Source organism: Mustela erminea, chromosome 1, assembly GCF_009829155.1.
Source record: "Mustela erminea isolate mMusErm1 chromosome 1, mMusErm1.Pri, whole genome shotgun sequence".
Classification (NCBI taxonomy): domain Eukaryota; kingdom Metazoa; phylum Chordata; class Mammalia; order Carnivora; family Mustelidae; genus Mustela; species Mustela erminea.
The window spans coordinates 138,486,876-138,502,367 of NC_045614.1; the positions used below are offsets into that span (position 1 = coordinate 138,486,876).

Consider the following 15,492-nt stretch of genomic DNA (forward strand, 5'->3'; position numbering starts at 1 on the left):
TGCTGCCCCAAATATTCTTGTAGGTTTAATAAAGTTTTCATTAGTTTTGCCATCTACCTTATGTCACTGGTACTTGCAATAAACCTGCAAATACCAGACCAGAAACATCGAGGTTCCCAGAGTGTGGCATGAGTACTACCGTCATTATATGAGATTTTAGGGGGTACACGAATTAACATTTAGTATTTTAAAGTATTAGAAGAAATATACCTAGCAAATCAAACTTGTTACTCTATAGTTATTCTTTCTTGGGTCAAGTTTTCTTTTTTCATAACTTTAAGCTTAAGAAGTGAGTGCATTTAAGGAAAATATTAGGTAAATACTATGTAGGGCTTCTGTCTTGATGGAGGCTGGGGAATCTGATGAGTGGAAAAGCGAGGGGGAAAGTTGGGGTCAGTTAATAGCGGTCTGGTTTTAGCTCTGTCACTAATTAGCCATGCTGCTTTAGCCAAGTCAGACCTCTTTGGGCATCTATTCCTTATTTGGAAAGAGATGGTTGGGGGTCACTATTCTATGATGTTTTATTCTCTTTTCAAATGCCATTATAAAGAATTCTGGTCTCTGTAAAGCAACACTCAGCATTCTAAGTCTTAATACAAGATGTACTCACTTAAACTAGTCAGGGAAATCAGCAAACCTGATAGGGAATTTTTTTTTTTTTTTGAGGTTAAAACACTGTACTGGTAGATTAGACTAATCCTTTGAAAGATTAGACATAAATCTGAATTTACTTAGTAGCTTTACTTTTTTTTTCCAGATGGGAAGGATTCCAAGTGCCTTTGGCTTCTCTCATCAATATGATAGCCAAACAGAGGAGAGTTTTACTTGCCATATTTCATGTTACTATATCCTTATCCAGGAGTAAGAAGCCTGGATGTCCCTGATAGAATCAGATGAAGGATTTAAGTAAAGTCAGTCCTGAAAGAAAAATACGTTTCAGTTTCAAGGGGGGAAAAGACAGACAAACATTAGCTTAAGGTAAAGAGTTGTGTTTTAAGGATGTGAGGGCGATCTGGCTGCGACATCTGTCACCCCATTGATCGCCAGGGTTGATTCGGCTGATCTGGCTGGCTAGGCGGGTGTCCCCTTCCTCACCGCTCCATGTGCATCCCTCCCGAAGCTGTGCACTCGGTCGAAGAGGACGACCTTCCCCGACAGAGGAGAGGACTGTTCTTCGGTCAAGGGTATATAAGTAGCTGTGCTCCCCTGCTAGAACCTCCAAACAAGCTCTCAAGAGTTGTGTTTTAAGAAACAGGAGGGGCCTGAAGCTTTTTAACTTAAAATAGCTGATTTGGTTGCTCGTTTCAATTTTTCACTCTGAAAACAGAAAATATGTTAACTAGTCACCCATCTTGGGGAGTAATAAAATGTGAACCCCAAATTAGCACTATGTATCTCTATAGAACAGTCTTGAATTGGTTCTTTTCCCAATGGTTGAAGGATACGAGCATCAAATAAAAATCTGACTGTGATTACTAAAAAGCATTCAATGTAGAAAATCTCTACCAAGTAATATTTAAACCAGGCTTTTTTTTTTTTTTTTTTTTTTTAATTATCTCTATAGTGAAAAGTAAACCACCTTTTTCTTGAATTGGAGTTGCTGTCCCTTTTCCTAGAAGGTCCCAAGTTCACAGGCAAGACTGCCTTCTTGAAGGATACCTTACCTATCATTACTTCTGGCCTAAAAAGAAACTGAATTAACCAATTAGACTGCGAGGTAAAAAAAGTGGTTTCTATGATGATGATGAATTCTGTGAATATTTGAACACTTTGGAAATTATCAAATGTAGGACTAAAGTACTTCTGTTTTCTATTTGGAAATATGAATTACATATATTTCACCCATTTAGCTCAACAAACAAAGGAACAAACACTGACAGAACCAATACAATCTATTTTTTTGTGGAAATATATCTGCTTGTATTGGTGCAAAATATATATATATATATAGCAAAGATGCCATGAGTGAAAATTTTCACCTATGATCTCTAAAAGGGTATATTCATAGACCACGCCTAAAGATGCAATATAGAAATATGGACACTGGCCCTCTGGAATATCAACAACATCATTATCTGTGGCAACTTCAAAGGTCTCTTAGAAAATGTGGCTTCACAATTCCTAGTTTTCCCTAGTTATCTTATTAAAAACATCTATATACACGCATTCTTGATCCGCGATAATAATTTGACCTTTGTCATCCTCAGTCACCGTGCATCTCTGGCCCACTGGGGAAGACCAGGTGTGCGGGGGGGAGCTGCCCCTGACTGGACTGATCCCTGCTGACTCAGTCTCCTCCGCAGAATGGTGGCCAGCCTTTGTCTGGTCTCGTTTACTGAAGATGCTGGACCCCTGCGAGGAGGATGGGGTTGAGGGACAGTGGGCAAACCTGAGCTGCTCAGCCTCTTGGACTGAGGCGAGGTTGGGGAAGCGGCGGGTTTTGACATTCTGTGCAGGCTGGGTATTTTGATTCCTTTTCCAGAGTTCAGTCTTGTAAGGCTGCTTTCTCCCTGATTACTGACCACTGCAGCAGAGGAGGTTAGGCTGCCCTGGCTAAGGGAACACGGTGATAGAGGTGAACTTCCACTGAGTTTCCTGAACTCCAGGAGCTGTTCTCTGGCTTGACTCAACGCCTCTGTCAGTTCAAAGCGTTCTTCGCATTCCCTCCTCACTGTTTCCTGAAGAAAAGTGTTCTGAAACGAGAAAAGAGGGGGGGATGCATCCCTAGCTTTAAACTGTACATATGGAGAGTTATTGGCAATATAACTAGGAATTGAACCAGAAATCAGAAGTCTTGTCTTTGACTGTCTTTGTGGATACTCTGCCACATGGGACAGACAAGTCAAAAATGCAAATGATTTGTGAAGCAGGAAAGAACTTTAAGAGGACATCTGGTTTAACCCTTGCAGTTTGCAGAATAAGAAACAAGAGCCAGGACCACTCAGATGGGTAGTGGGGGGCTGGGGCTGGAACCCAGAACTTCTGATGGCTGCTTTACTGGGGTTTCAGCTTGTTGGCACGTGTGATGTGTAGTAGCTAATATCTGTAGGGGCAAGTAAGTTATTTTACAATGAAGGTAAATTGCAATACATAAGATAAAATTGCTTGAATTATAAGACTGAAAGAATTGAACATATCAGCCATGATATTTAAATAATAAAATCAGTTACTTTATACAAGGCTTTCTCAGTAGAACTTAAATATACTGATCATTTGCTATTTTGTAAAATGTATATCAAAATAGGGGTGCCTGGGTGGCTCAGTGGGTTAAGGCCTCTGCCTTCAGCTCAGATCATGATCCCAGGGTCCTGGGATTGAGCCCCATATGGGGCTCTCTGCTCAGCAGGGAGTCTGCTTCCTCCTCCTTCTCTGCCTGCCTCTCTGCCTACTTGTGATATCTCTCTGTCAAATAAATAAATAAATAAATAAATAAATAAATAAATAAAATCTTCTAAAAAAAAAGATATATATAACAATAAAGAACATCTTTTGCTTTAAATTCCATTCAGCAATCATTTATCAAGTCACTAGAAGCTGTAGTGGATACAATACTTGCTCTCAAGTAGTCTGCAGCCTCATGAGTTTGAGCAGAGCCTTTTTTTATGGCTCTTAACAGAATTTGGAGCCAAGGGCAAAAGCTATGGAGTTGAAGATAAGGAATAACTTTTCAATAACCAGAGCTATCCAGAGGATACTCTGAAAGGCTGACTCTCTCATGACTGGATATACTGGAGCAAATTCAAGTTTCAAATGTGTGACTAGACTAGAGATCACTAAGGCCTCTTCCAATTCTGTGGCTCTATGGTTTTAGTTAAAGAGCTACCCATCTTTCATCTATGGAATTCATCCAAATTACAAGGCCCATGGTAAGAATTAAGTCTTGGACCTTTCTAACCTCCTGACGTTCATGTCTGTCTGATGTCACAAAAGAGGTTGTACAGTAAACAAGGTAGCTTCACCGTAGCTACTTCAAGGTAGCTCACAATTAAAATGATTGTGCTATAGGAGTCTTTGACTAAGTGAATTTCCGTCAGGTTATTATGTTTGTAAAACTATCCAAGGCATTCCCAACTCTGACTCTCAGCAGGAAGTATCCTCCTAAGGCTTTACTGACTAATCTGCTGTCAGTGGAACTAAATAACAAAGTATCCAAGAAAGTAGTATCTTCCTGTATTTGAGTTTCTTGTGATTATGATCAGAATTCTATTCGATTCCAAATTTGGTAATCAGCATTGAAGAATATGGCACAATTCCAGATTAACAGTTGCTCCATAATTTTCTCTAAAATCAGCAACATGTCACGGTCAAACAAAGTCTCATCATTTACATATATTAGCAACACACATATGTGTCCATATAATCACATATTTTTAAAAATCATGAGGGTTAAGTATTTGGTTCCAGTTAGGTTGGGGTTGTTGTTCCAGTTATGTTCTTTTGTTGTTGTTATTGTTGTTGTTGTTTTCTTGTTGTTTTGGGTTTGTGTTTTTGTTTGTTTGTTTTTTGAGGAATTGGAGACCAGGGATGATGTTTGTGGCCTTCTCTTCTGGTTTTCATTAACTCTACTTGAAATTCTTGTTGAAAAGGTAAGGGAGGGAGGGCTAGAGAAGATTAATCAGTTGCTACATTAGGTGTCATCTCATTTCCTGCTCTCAACAACTATATTTGACAAGGAAAGACACAGAAGCCCCACTGCCTATGTGACTTGCTGAGAGTAACCCAGCTCTGAAGTGGCAGGGTCTTGCCTGCTTCCAGAGCCCTGCTCCCAGCTGCCCAGGCCTAAATGAATTGTCTAATTAGTTACATCAAGCAGGTACCATTTTGTTCTATGACATGGAAACAATTAAAAAAAAAAAAGACATTTGGTTTTGCCCAAGTTTTCTAAACATAATCTAAACTTTATTTTAAAAGGCACAACCATCAATGTATTATTTTCTCTTTACTAGTGAGTTAGCTGGCAAAATGTGTTGAAGTGATTAGATATAAGAGGTTTCCAATATCTTTGTATAAAAAATCCCCTGATTAAGAAAGCTGTAAGAAAGACTTAAGTTCATTTGAATATGTAAAAGAGTGAATAGAAGTTAACTAATGAGGTCAACAAATTGGTGACATGAATAATAGGTCCACCAATATGGAAGGATAACGTGATGGGTGATGTGGTGACAGGAGCTCTCATTAGAAGAAAAAGAAAATTCAATCCATTTACTAAAATTAAATTCACTGAAAGGAAGGGAGAAAGGAAGGGAGCAGTGTTCTATGGAAAACATCCATTAAGCAAGTCACTTAAAAGCTATTTTAGGCAAGTGACACTCTACTGAAGGGGGAAATGAAAAGGTGTGAACCCAAAGATGTCCCCATAGCAAGTCTAATGGGAGCAAAGTGCCTGCCAACTCCAGACTGAACTTTGGAAGGGCTGCTGACCATCTTGGTCTGGGGCCCACTGCTCTGGAACTCATCCTTCTTCAAGGCTATTAGCTTCCAGTACAAAGGACTATTTCTCTTTCTTCTATTATTTCCAAGCCAGAAGGACCTCTGAACTGAAAAAAGCCTGCAGTTAGAACTTCTATTTTTGTCTTTGCCACAAACGCTGTGAAATCTCATGTGAATCTCACAATATCTGCATATCCTCTGCTACCTCTTTTTTGGGGGGTGGGGGGTTGCTGAGAGAGAGGGATTCTTCAGAGAGAATCCTAAGCAGGCTCCAAAGCAGAGCCTGAAACAGGACTTGATCTCACAACTCTGGAGATCATGGCCTGAGCTGAAATCAAGAGTCAGACACTTGACCAGCTGAGCCACCCAGACTCCCCTGCTACCATCCTCTTTTAAAATTGAGGTTACAACTCAGTTTTGTACAACAGGCAATTCAGATGTTATAATTTATTCAACTATGTAGTAACAAAATGGAAATAGAACATATCAAGTTGAGAGGATTGCTATTTCAGGGGTGGACTGTGTATGACAGGGCATGACAAGAGCACACGTGGACGGGGCCAATAAGTAAGTCAGTAAGGCACATTACTGGAAAATTCCATCATGTGTGGAAAAGAATCATTCACTTGTGATTAGATTGCTTTCAGTGATTTAGGCAAGATGTCTCTTCGGGGCTGTGTTTTTGAAGGTGTATTGTTACAGGGTTTTAATGTGTGTTTTCATTGAACAACATAAGGAAAATGTGTAAGACGGAAGTGCAGTAAGACTGAAAATCCTGGGCAAACTTGAGAATAATCAATGAAGCCATAACATTATAAATGTTTCAGGTAAAATTATCTTTGGCCATATCTTAGCATGATAAAATGGTTTCAGTGGGTTGTTAACTAAACTGTAAGTCAAAATGAAAAGGGAGACACGAGCCAGGTGAAGAAGGGGCAGTGGGGTTTTCTAAGGCAAAGTAGACAGGGAGTGCAAACGCCTGGCAGTGCGACAGGGAGAGGCACATCTTGGGATGACACGTAGCTTAGTAGGACTTGGGTGCAGAGTGCAGAAGGGGGAAGAGAGACCAGGACTGAGGCAGAGAAAAGTGAGCAGAGTCAGATTGAAGATGACTTTAGGAACATGATAGTATGAGTTTTACCTTAATTCTGAGGGCCGTATGGAGTCATTGAAAGGTTCATTTCAAGCAGGGGGCTGGCATGGTCAAATCTGCATTAAGGAAAGATCCGTTTGCTAACGTGGGAAAATGGCCCCAAGTGGGGCAAGATGGGAGGCAGGGAGGATAGGCGGCCATTATTTTCACAGAGGAGGTTCCTAAAACTTGTATCCCTTGATTAGAGTGGCCTGGGCATGAAAGAACTATTGTTTCTGGGTCCTTAAGCTCTGTTGATGGTGCAGAGCGTTAAGTATAGATGGGTCTATAACATTTTCAGATGAAGGCCCTTTGACGGGGCTTAAAATATGGCTTAATCGCACTCTCACTGGGTAAGTAATTGTCAAAAAGAAAATATAAATTAGCTCGCCATCTGTTTGAAATTTCTAATATTAAAAAATGGCCAATTTTTAAATTTCCCCCCTTTCTTTGCAATGTAAGTGTGGTTTATTTTTATGTTTGTTTTCATTTTTATCCTTAGCGACAGCTGGATTGCTTTCAATTCCAAAAATAGTGGAAGAAGCAAGAGAAGGCTTTGCTGGCTAACTTGATTACTCTGAAGGTGAGAGTCCCATTTGTGATGGCAATCAACTGAATCTGGCGACTGGGGGAACATGCCAGGAAAGCAAGTCCTCAGTGAAGAATGAGCACAGATGGGTGTCTTTCTTTGTGCTTTATACCCAGTGAGGTCTGAACCAGTCACGGAATGATCAGATTATAGTTTTCATCTATCCAGACTAGATATGTCCCAGGGTGAGTGGATGGCTGAACAACTCGGGGCTGGGGAAAGGAGGGAACCCCGGGGGAAGCGGAGACAAAGGGAAACTGTGGGAAAGGTGTGGAAATCAGAACGATGAGTAGGAGCGAGGTTTCCATTTAAGGCTTCTGGTGAACTAATCTGGTCAGTCCAAAACATTTGCAGAAAAACAGTGAAAATGGTCCTTTGGTAAGACAGGAATGAGAATCTGAATATAGTTTCAGGAAAGAAGTAAGGTAGATGGATGTTAGGCCGGCTGTTCTAAAATTGCACTCCTATACTCACAAACATAATGGGCATTGTGAAATCACTACCACTAATACACCAAAACAGAAGTAGAAACAGGGAAATAATCCCTTGGACTAATATGCTTCAAGAGCAGATTTTCTGAAGGGGGAGAAAGAGCCCATGAAGGCACAGAGTTCAGGATTCATTGCTCTAGGTCAATAATTTACTAGGAATTTAATTGCTATTAGTTCAGTACAACAGAAACAATCTTTTTCTCATTCTGTCAATTTTCTGGCATCTATACTTTGCATCAGGACAAATGGTCTCCAGTGTGTAAAAGGCAGTTTTGTTTAGCTCTCCCTCTCAACTGCTGAAGCTTCTCAGTCTGACCACCACACTCCCATCTGTCCCATGCCCCACCAATAAGGTTCTCAGGCTGTCACCCATCCTCCCTGCCAAATAGCCCCTGACTCCTAAAAGCCTCCCCAGTTCTCCTCCTGCTCCCTGGGGAGCCAGAGGTTAGAGAAGAGATTCAGATGTTCTCATCGTATTTGGTCCCAAAGTTGGGAACTACTCATTGGCTGATATATTAACTAGTACTTTGTTTGCTCATAAATGGGATTACCAGAGAAATGTGTACCATTTTATCTATATCAATTGAATATGTAAATATAGAATACACACATCCCAAAACTAAGCAAATACCTCTCACAAAAAAAAAGCTATCTGTGTTTGCAAACAACATGTATTCCTCAAATTTAATCTTGAGTTTACGTAGATCCATTGTTGCCAGATTCATTAGTAAACTTTCCTAAATAAATGAGTCTTCCTTTTTAATAGATATTCTCTCAAAAATATTTTAAAAACCCCCCAAAATTTTAAAGTCATCCATGATCCCCAAATTTTTGAAAAATATAAGAAGTGAAACTCTGCCATCTCTTCCTACCCAGAAAGTAATCACTGTAGATAGTGTGGGGAAAATTCTTCCTTCACTTTTTCCTATTACCTCTCTGTGTCTGTAACCCCACAGAACAACCTCATGCAGTCTCCTTTTTTATTTTCTAAACAAAATCATATCCAAGATGCCAAGTGATGATTAGGTGAATGAACAAAACCAACAAAAATAGCTATTGTCAAGAAATCAAGTACATGCCTACAATCCATTAGCCAAAATTTTGACATCCACCCACCTCTGAGAAGAAAAATTTGTGTAACTCACAATATTAGGTAACAAAATCTAATTGGACTGACAATCCTTGTTTCACTCGGTGGGGCTATTCCTATGCTTCAGCGCAGAAATATTGATGTCGTTGCATGAGAGGGTCTGCCCTAGATCTCTGGGGGCGAAGGTAATTTACCAATTTTCTAAAATATGAAATAATTTGAATTTCAAAACCTATCTGAAACCAACATTTGTGTAAGGGACTGTGGCCCCATAGAAGTTGCGTGCTCCCTTCTTTAAATTCTTTTTCTCCTTAGAGTCCTTGCTGGTATTTTCCAGCTTTCCTCCTCATTAGATATTCCTTCTCTGACGCCACTGTTGGATGCTCCTCCTTGCAGTCTCTAATAGTTGGGAGTGCCTGTTCTCAACCCTCTATTATCTCAACTTCCTGGGATCTCATTCAGTACCAAGACTTAAGTATCAGCTACATGTGGTTGTCTCAAAATCAGTCTCTAGTCAGCCTTCCCATGAACATACTGCCCATTTAATACCTCCATCTGGATACCTAATAGACACATTAAGATTATTTTGTGCCAAATCAAATTCTTGATATTCCTGCCCAGTTGCATTCCTTTCCTAATGTTTCCCATCTCAGTAAATGGCACTTTCACTCACTTGGTTGCTGACATTCCAAACTTTGGCAGCCTCCTTGATTCCTTTTCTGCTTTCACATCATTCAATCAGCAATTTCTGTTGCCTCTACCTTGAAAGTATATCTTGAATCTGGCTACTTCTCACCCTTTTCATCACTATGACCATACATGCATTTCTAGACCTTTTCAAGAGCTTTGTGATTGGTGCTTCTGTTTTCATTTTTGCCTCTCTTTGACCTATTTTCTCCACAGCAGAGTTATCCTCTAGAAATAAATCAGATCATGTCACTGCCTTGTTCATAATCTCCAGGTGGCTTTCCATCACACTAAGAGAACAATCCAAAGTCCTTGCTGCAAGTCCATAGACTCCACATGAATTAGTCCCTCCAACCTTGCTTTCTACCACTGTCCTCCTTGCTCACTAAGCTTAAACAATGCTTGCTGACTTCCCTGTGGTTTCTCCAAATTCCCATGATGTTCTTGGCTGCAGGGCCTTTACACTTCATGTTTCCTTTGCCTGGAATGTTCCTGTCCTCACTTTAGGTCTGCTTGAATATTATCTCCTCAGACAGTCCTCTGACCACAGGACCTCTCTTTCAGAAAGTGTCCTTTTGCTCTATTTTTCTTCTTAGCATCTATTTTTTATTTTTATTTTTTAAAAATTTTATTATTTATTTTGAGAGAGAAAGAGAGACTGAGAGAGAGAGAAGGCATGTACTTGAGTTGGGAGAGGCACAGAGGGGGAAGGACAGTGAAAGGGAAAGAATCCCAAGCAGACTGAAGTGAACTTAGAGTCACAAGAGGGACTTGATTCCATGACCCTGAGATCATGACCTGAGCCGAAACAAGAGTAAGACGCTTAACTGCCCAAGCCCAGGTGCCCCAGCATCTATTTTTTAAAAACCTTGCTACATGTTCTAAAACACTGCCTTTTATCCTATTCTCTGCCACTTTTTCTATTAGGTCCTTTTTATAAGTTACTCTTTTCCATTGTTTTAAATTATTTTTTAAAATTAAAATAATATCTAACACATACTTAAAAATTAAAATAGTACTACAGTATAATGAAAAAAAGCACTCCTTCATATCATATCAGAAATAGCCTTCATATCATATCAGAAATAGCCTTTTTCAGCTTTTTAAGCAGTTTCCTGTGATATTTTATTTCCATATTTCTAAATAATAACATTATGGTTATCTCATGATTTTTCAGTTTTGAAGTCATTATCTACCAGCTTCATAGAATGGAAAATGAAGATTTAGCTTCCTATTCTAATTCCTAGTAGATATTTCATGGTCCCGCCCAAAGTTGTTTCTCTTTTCCTATGAGAAATTTCTATCTCAATTTTATTGGAAAATCTTCCCAACCTCCATCATGATTTTTAGTCAAATCTATATTTTACTTTATATGATTATAGTATATAAATATTATGTATACCTGAGCCATGCAGTGTACTACGTTTACATTTTCCTTCTTGTATGGCTTCCTTCCAAAGTTAATTATTGTACCACTGTTTATCTGCTTAGGGTTCTAGGTGTTGATTACTAATTTTTCATCAAACCCACTTATAGAAATGTAAATATTTTCAACATGTTCAAATTCTCCAGGTAATCCAGCAGCTTCTCTTTGTTTTTGGAAACATACTTCTAAAAGCCCTCTGTTCTTCTGATGAATCCAGCCTGGTTGTTCTCTAAGTCTGGTGCCCTGCTGTAATTCTTAGATTTCTCCCTATTATCGTCCTAGGGATTCTCTCCATTTCTCTCCTATACTGGAACTCTTACTTCCTGATTCCTGTATCTGCTCCTTTCTTATTTTGTTCCCTCATTGTGATGTCATATATCATCTGATAACTTCCCAAGAAAGGCTGCAAAGGGAAGTACCATTTTTGAGAACTCTAATATCTGAGAATATCCTTATTTGACACTTGCTTGATTGATTTGGCAGGCTATAGAATTCTAGGTTGAAAATAGCTTTTCTTCAGAATGTGGAAGCCACTGTCTTCTGGTTTCTACTGCTATTGTTAAGAATGCTGAGGCCATGTTGATTCTTGATCCTTTCTAAGTGACACCCTTCCCCCAACTCTCCGCAACTGCCAACCCCCAGCCCAGAAACTTTCTAAGTACTCATGTTTATCCTTAAGTGTTGCTATATCATGATGAAGTGCTTTATGTGGTTGCTTTACCATCCATTATAGAAATGTATATCCTTCAGTATGTGGAAATGATCTTGATTAGTTTCTGGATAACTTTCTTTTACTTTCTCTGTTCTCTCTTTCCAAATCTCTTCTAATTTTCTTTTCTTTTCTCCATTTCTGCTTCTTTCTTCTACTTTTTTTTTTGTCTTTTAGTTTTATTTTTTATTTTTATTAATAAATAATGTAGTATTTGCCCCAGGGGTACAGGTCTGTGAATCTTCAGGCTTACAAACTTCACAGCATTCACCATAGGACATACTCTCCCCAGTATCCATAACCCAGTCACCCTATCCCTACCTCCCCACTGCCAAGCAACCCTCAGTTTGTGAGTCTCTTATGGTTTGTCTCCCGATCCCATCTTATTTCATTTTTTCCCAATCCCATCTTATTTCATTTTTTCCTTTTCTACCACCCCACAACCTCCCGCCCTGCCTTTCAAATTCCTCATATCAGAGAGATCATATAATTGTCTTTCTCTGATTGACTTATTTCACTCAGCATAATACCCTTTAGTTCCAACCACATTATTGCAAATGGCAAGATTTCATTTCTTTTGATGGCTGCTTTATATATATATATATATAAAACATCCTCTTTATCCATTCTTCTGTTGATGGACACCTAGGTTCTTTCCATAGATTGGCTATTGTGGACATTGCTGCTATAAAAATTAGGATGCACGTGCCCCTTCGGATCACTATATTTGTATCTTTAGGGTAAATACCCAGTAGTGCAATTGCTGGCTTGTAGGGCAGCTCTATTTTCAACTTTATGAGGAACCTCCATGCTGTTTTCCAGAGTGGTTGCACCAGCTTGCATTCCTACCAACAGTGTTGGAGGGTTCCTCTTTCCCTGTATCCTCGCTTTCTTCTACTTTCTGGAAAATTTATTCATCTTTATCATCTAACCCAAGTATTGACTTTTTTACTTCAGCTCTTATATCTTTTTTTTTTTTTTAAAGATTTTATTTATTTATTTGACAGAGAAAGATTACAAGTAGGCAGAGAGGCAGGCAGAGATAGAGAGGAGGTAGCAGGCTCCCCGCTGAGCAGAGAGCCCGATGTGGGGCTCGATCCCAGGACCCTGAGATCATGACCTGAGCTGAAGGCAGCGGCTTAACCCACTGAGCCACCCAGGCGCCCTCAGCTTTTATATCTTAACAGTTACTCTTACTCTTTACTCATGGCCTCCTCCTCACATTCTAAGGATGCAATATTTTTTCTTTTCTCTTTGAGGATATTAATTATGCGCTTTTTTGAAGCTCACATTTGCTCCCTGCATTATTTTGTATCTTTTTCTTCTGAGTTTTTTTTTGCTTATCTGTTTGATCTTTGTTTCTGTCTCAGATTAGAGGTATTTCTAAAACTTTTGGTGGTCTTTTGGCTGTTCATGTTTTTAAAAATGAGTTTCCAAAATGTTATTGGAAGCTACATAAGAGTTTACGTGGGGGCTTATTGATTTGCTATACTTCTTAGTGGGTAGATAAGACATGACTATCGTCATTGCACTGGGAGAGCCCAATTATCAGGATCCATAGGTCTTGTCTTGTCTTTTGAGCCATCTCATTTCTCCAGAGAGGGCACTTTCAATTTCCTAGCTGTTGATATATAAACCCAGTTGTCTGTGTTCTGGGAAGTAAATGGGTAAGGTGGAAGAGGAGGTCTCATTCTTCTAAATAAAGACGTTCATTCCAGCCTTCTCCCACATTCTGCTGTTCTGTAACCTCAGGTCCAAAGCCTCTCACATTCAGTTTTTCTAGAATGTAAATCTTTGGTATCCTGCCAGAATGTTGAGTGAGGGTTGCTTAGGAGTTAGGGAGGACATATGAGGATCTATCTGTTCCTTTTACATTCACACAACCCCATTTTCAGATCTACTGTTCTCTCTTTCAGAAGGTTCTGGTATCTGCAGTTCTTGAGCCTTTCCAGGGCTGTGTCACATAATCCTTTTAGGGGTTCACCCCAATCCCTACAGGCATTAGGTTTCAACATCCTACAGTCTACTAATTACTTCTGAATTATTTTCCAAAATTTGGTCAATATCTCTTTCTTTCTTTCTTTTATTTTTTTTTTTAAAGATTTTGTTTATTTATTTATTTGACAGAAATCACAAGTAGGTAGAGAGGCAGGCAGAGAGAGAGGAGGAAGCAATCTCCCTGTTGAGCAGAGAGCCTGATGCGGGGTTTGATCCCAGGACCCTGGGATCATGACCTGAGCCGAAGGCAGAGGCCTTAACCCACTGAGCCACCCAGGCGCCCCAGTCAATATCTCTTTCATCTGATGTCAATTCCTTCCTCTCCTGTTCTCTTTTCCTTATGGATGTATTCACACTGTCATTTTAGTGCTGTTTTGAGATAAAGCATAGATAAACATATGTACTCAATTCTCCACGTTTAACCAAGAACATTCCTTTTTATCTTTGAATGTCTTTGAGTATCATTAGATGATTAGAGAAATTGATAGATTTAAAAACTTTTGGATTTACCACATTCTTCCTCTGGATTACAACAAGACCCCTGACAGTGGGGTGGGGCGGGGCCACACTGTCTTGACAGGACTCATATAAAGCTAGTAGGAAGGAAAACTGGCAGCAAGAAGCATGTGATCTATTTTAACCTGGTTTTAAATGATGATGTTCTGTTCTTTAACATATTAAATTTCTCTTCTGACTTCTTTCTTCCTTAAAAAAAAATTTCAGGGATGCCTGGGTGGCTCAGTTAGTTAAGCCTCTGCCTCCAGCTCAGGTTATGATTCCAGGGTCCTAGGATGGAGCCTTGGATCTGGCTCCCTGCTCAGAGGGGAGCCTACTTGTTCCTCTCCCTCTGCTGCTCCCCCTGCTTGTGTTCTCTCTGTTAAATAAATAAATAAAATCTTAAAAAAATTATTTCAATTTTTTTGTGTGTGTGTCATCTCCCTATGAAAAATTTTCATGGGCCCTCTTTTCTCATTCACATTTCCCATTCAGTTTTATGTTCCATTTTTTCCTCTTATTCACCTGCACCTCTCCTTGCTTCACCTTCTTGACCCCCGCTGTCTCTGTGGACACTCTCCAATAATTCATGCAGGGATGCCCATTTGCCCTTTAGAGGCTCTGGCTTTCCTCCTATCCTTGAGAACATTCTTCAAACAATTAAAAGCAAAGTCCACCCATTGTCTGACCCCTTGAAAGAGAATAGGGCTTTCCTGTCCTTAATTAGCTTCCTTATTAGACCATTAATTTATCTTCATTCTAATGAGAATTTGCTCTTCACTTAAATGTTTATTTCTCTAGAATCTGAGAAATTTCAAGTGTCTGGAATGTATGCTCAAAATAATAGTGTTTTTCACTTTACATACTACCACCTCTATTCTTTCTGGCTCATAAATCCTATCACTTTTATTGTCTCATTTCCTCTTTTTTATAAGAATATTCTGGACTTTGGCATGCTTAATCAGAGAACCAGCCTTAGTTATTTACTCTTACAGTTCAATGGTAATTATTTAACTTCTAATGGAAAATCTAATCTACCTTCCTTCCTCCCACCCTAGCTAAAGGAAGTCTGTTCCCAGGATTGTCCTTAGGTAACTTTACTTTTAGAATGATCCCTTTCTAGGGGTGCCTGGGTGGTTCAGTGGGTTAAAGCCTCTGCCTTCAGCTCAGGTCATGATCCCAGGGTCCTGGTATCAAGCCCCACATCGGGCTCTCTGCTCAGCAGGAAGCCTGCTTCCTCCTCTCTCTCTGCCTGCCTCTCTGCCTACTTGTGATCTTTCTCTGTCAAATAAATAAATAAAATCTTTAAAAAAAAAAAGAAGAAGAATGATCCCTTTCTATTCCCCAGTAATGATCAATGATTGTTTATGGGCCAAACCAGTGTCTTGTATATTTCCAAACTGTGCATTAAAAACACAAACAAACAAACTCCATCTCTAAGGGGC

At 39.5% G+C, this 15,492-nt stretch overlaps 1 protein-coding gene and 1 long non-coding RNA gene across 3 annotated transcripts in view; one reads left to right on the forward strand and one right to left on the reverse strand.

Moving 5' to 3' along the window:
• The first annotated feature begins 1,021 nt into the window (after window positions 1-1,021).
• LOC116591217 lies at window positions 1,022-7,116 on the forward strand. The gene is made up of 3 exons (XR_004285874.1): window positions 1,022-1,184; window positions 2,375-2,379; window positions 7,104-7,116. It is a non-coding gene; the product is annotated as an uncharacterized LOC116591217 (long non-coding RNA).
• Window positions 1,779-15,492, reverse strand: part of LEKR1 (leucine, glutamate and lysine rich 1) — a 183,687-nt gene continuing 169,973 nt past the window's right edge. For both annotated transcript variants that reach the window (XM_032343951.1, XM_032343960.1), the window contains exon 13: window positions 1,779-2,693. In XM_032343951.1, the coding sequence (XP_032199842.1) occupies window positions 2,208-2,693 (486 nt within the window). In that variant the 3' untranslated portion in view covers window positions 1,779-2,207. The remainder of the gene's footprint in view (window positions 2,694-15,492) is intronic.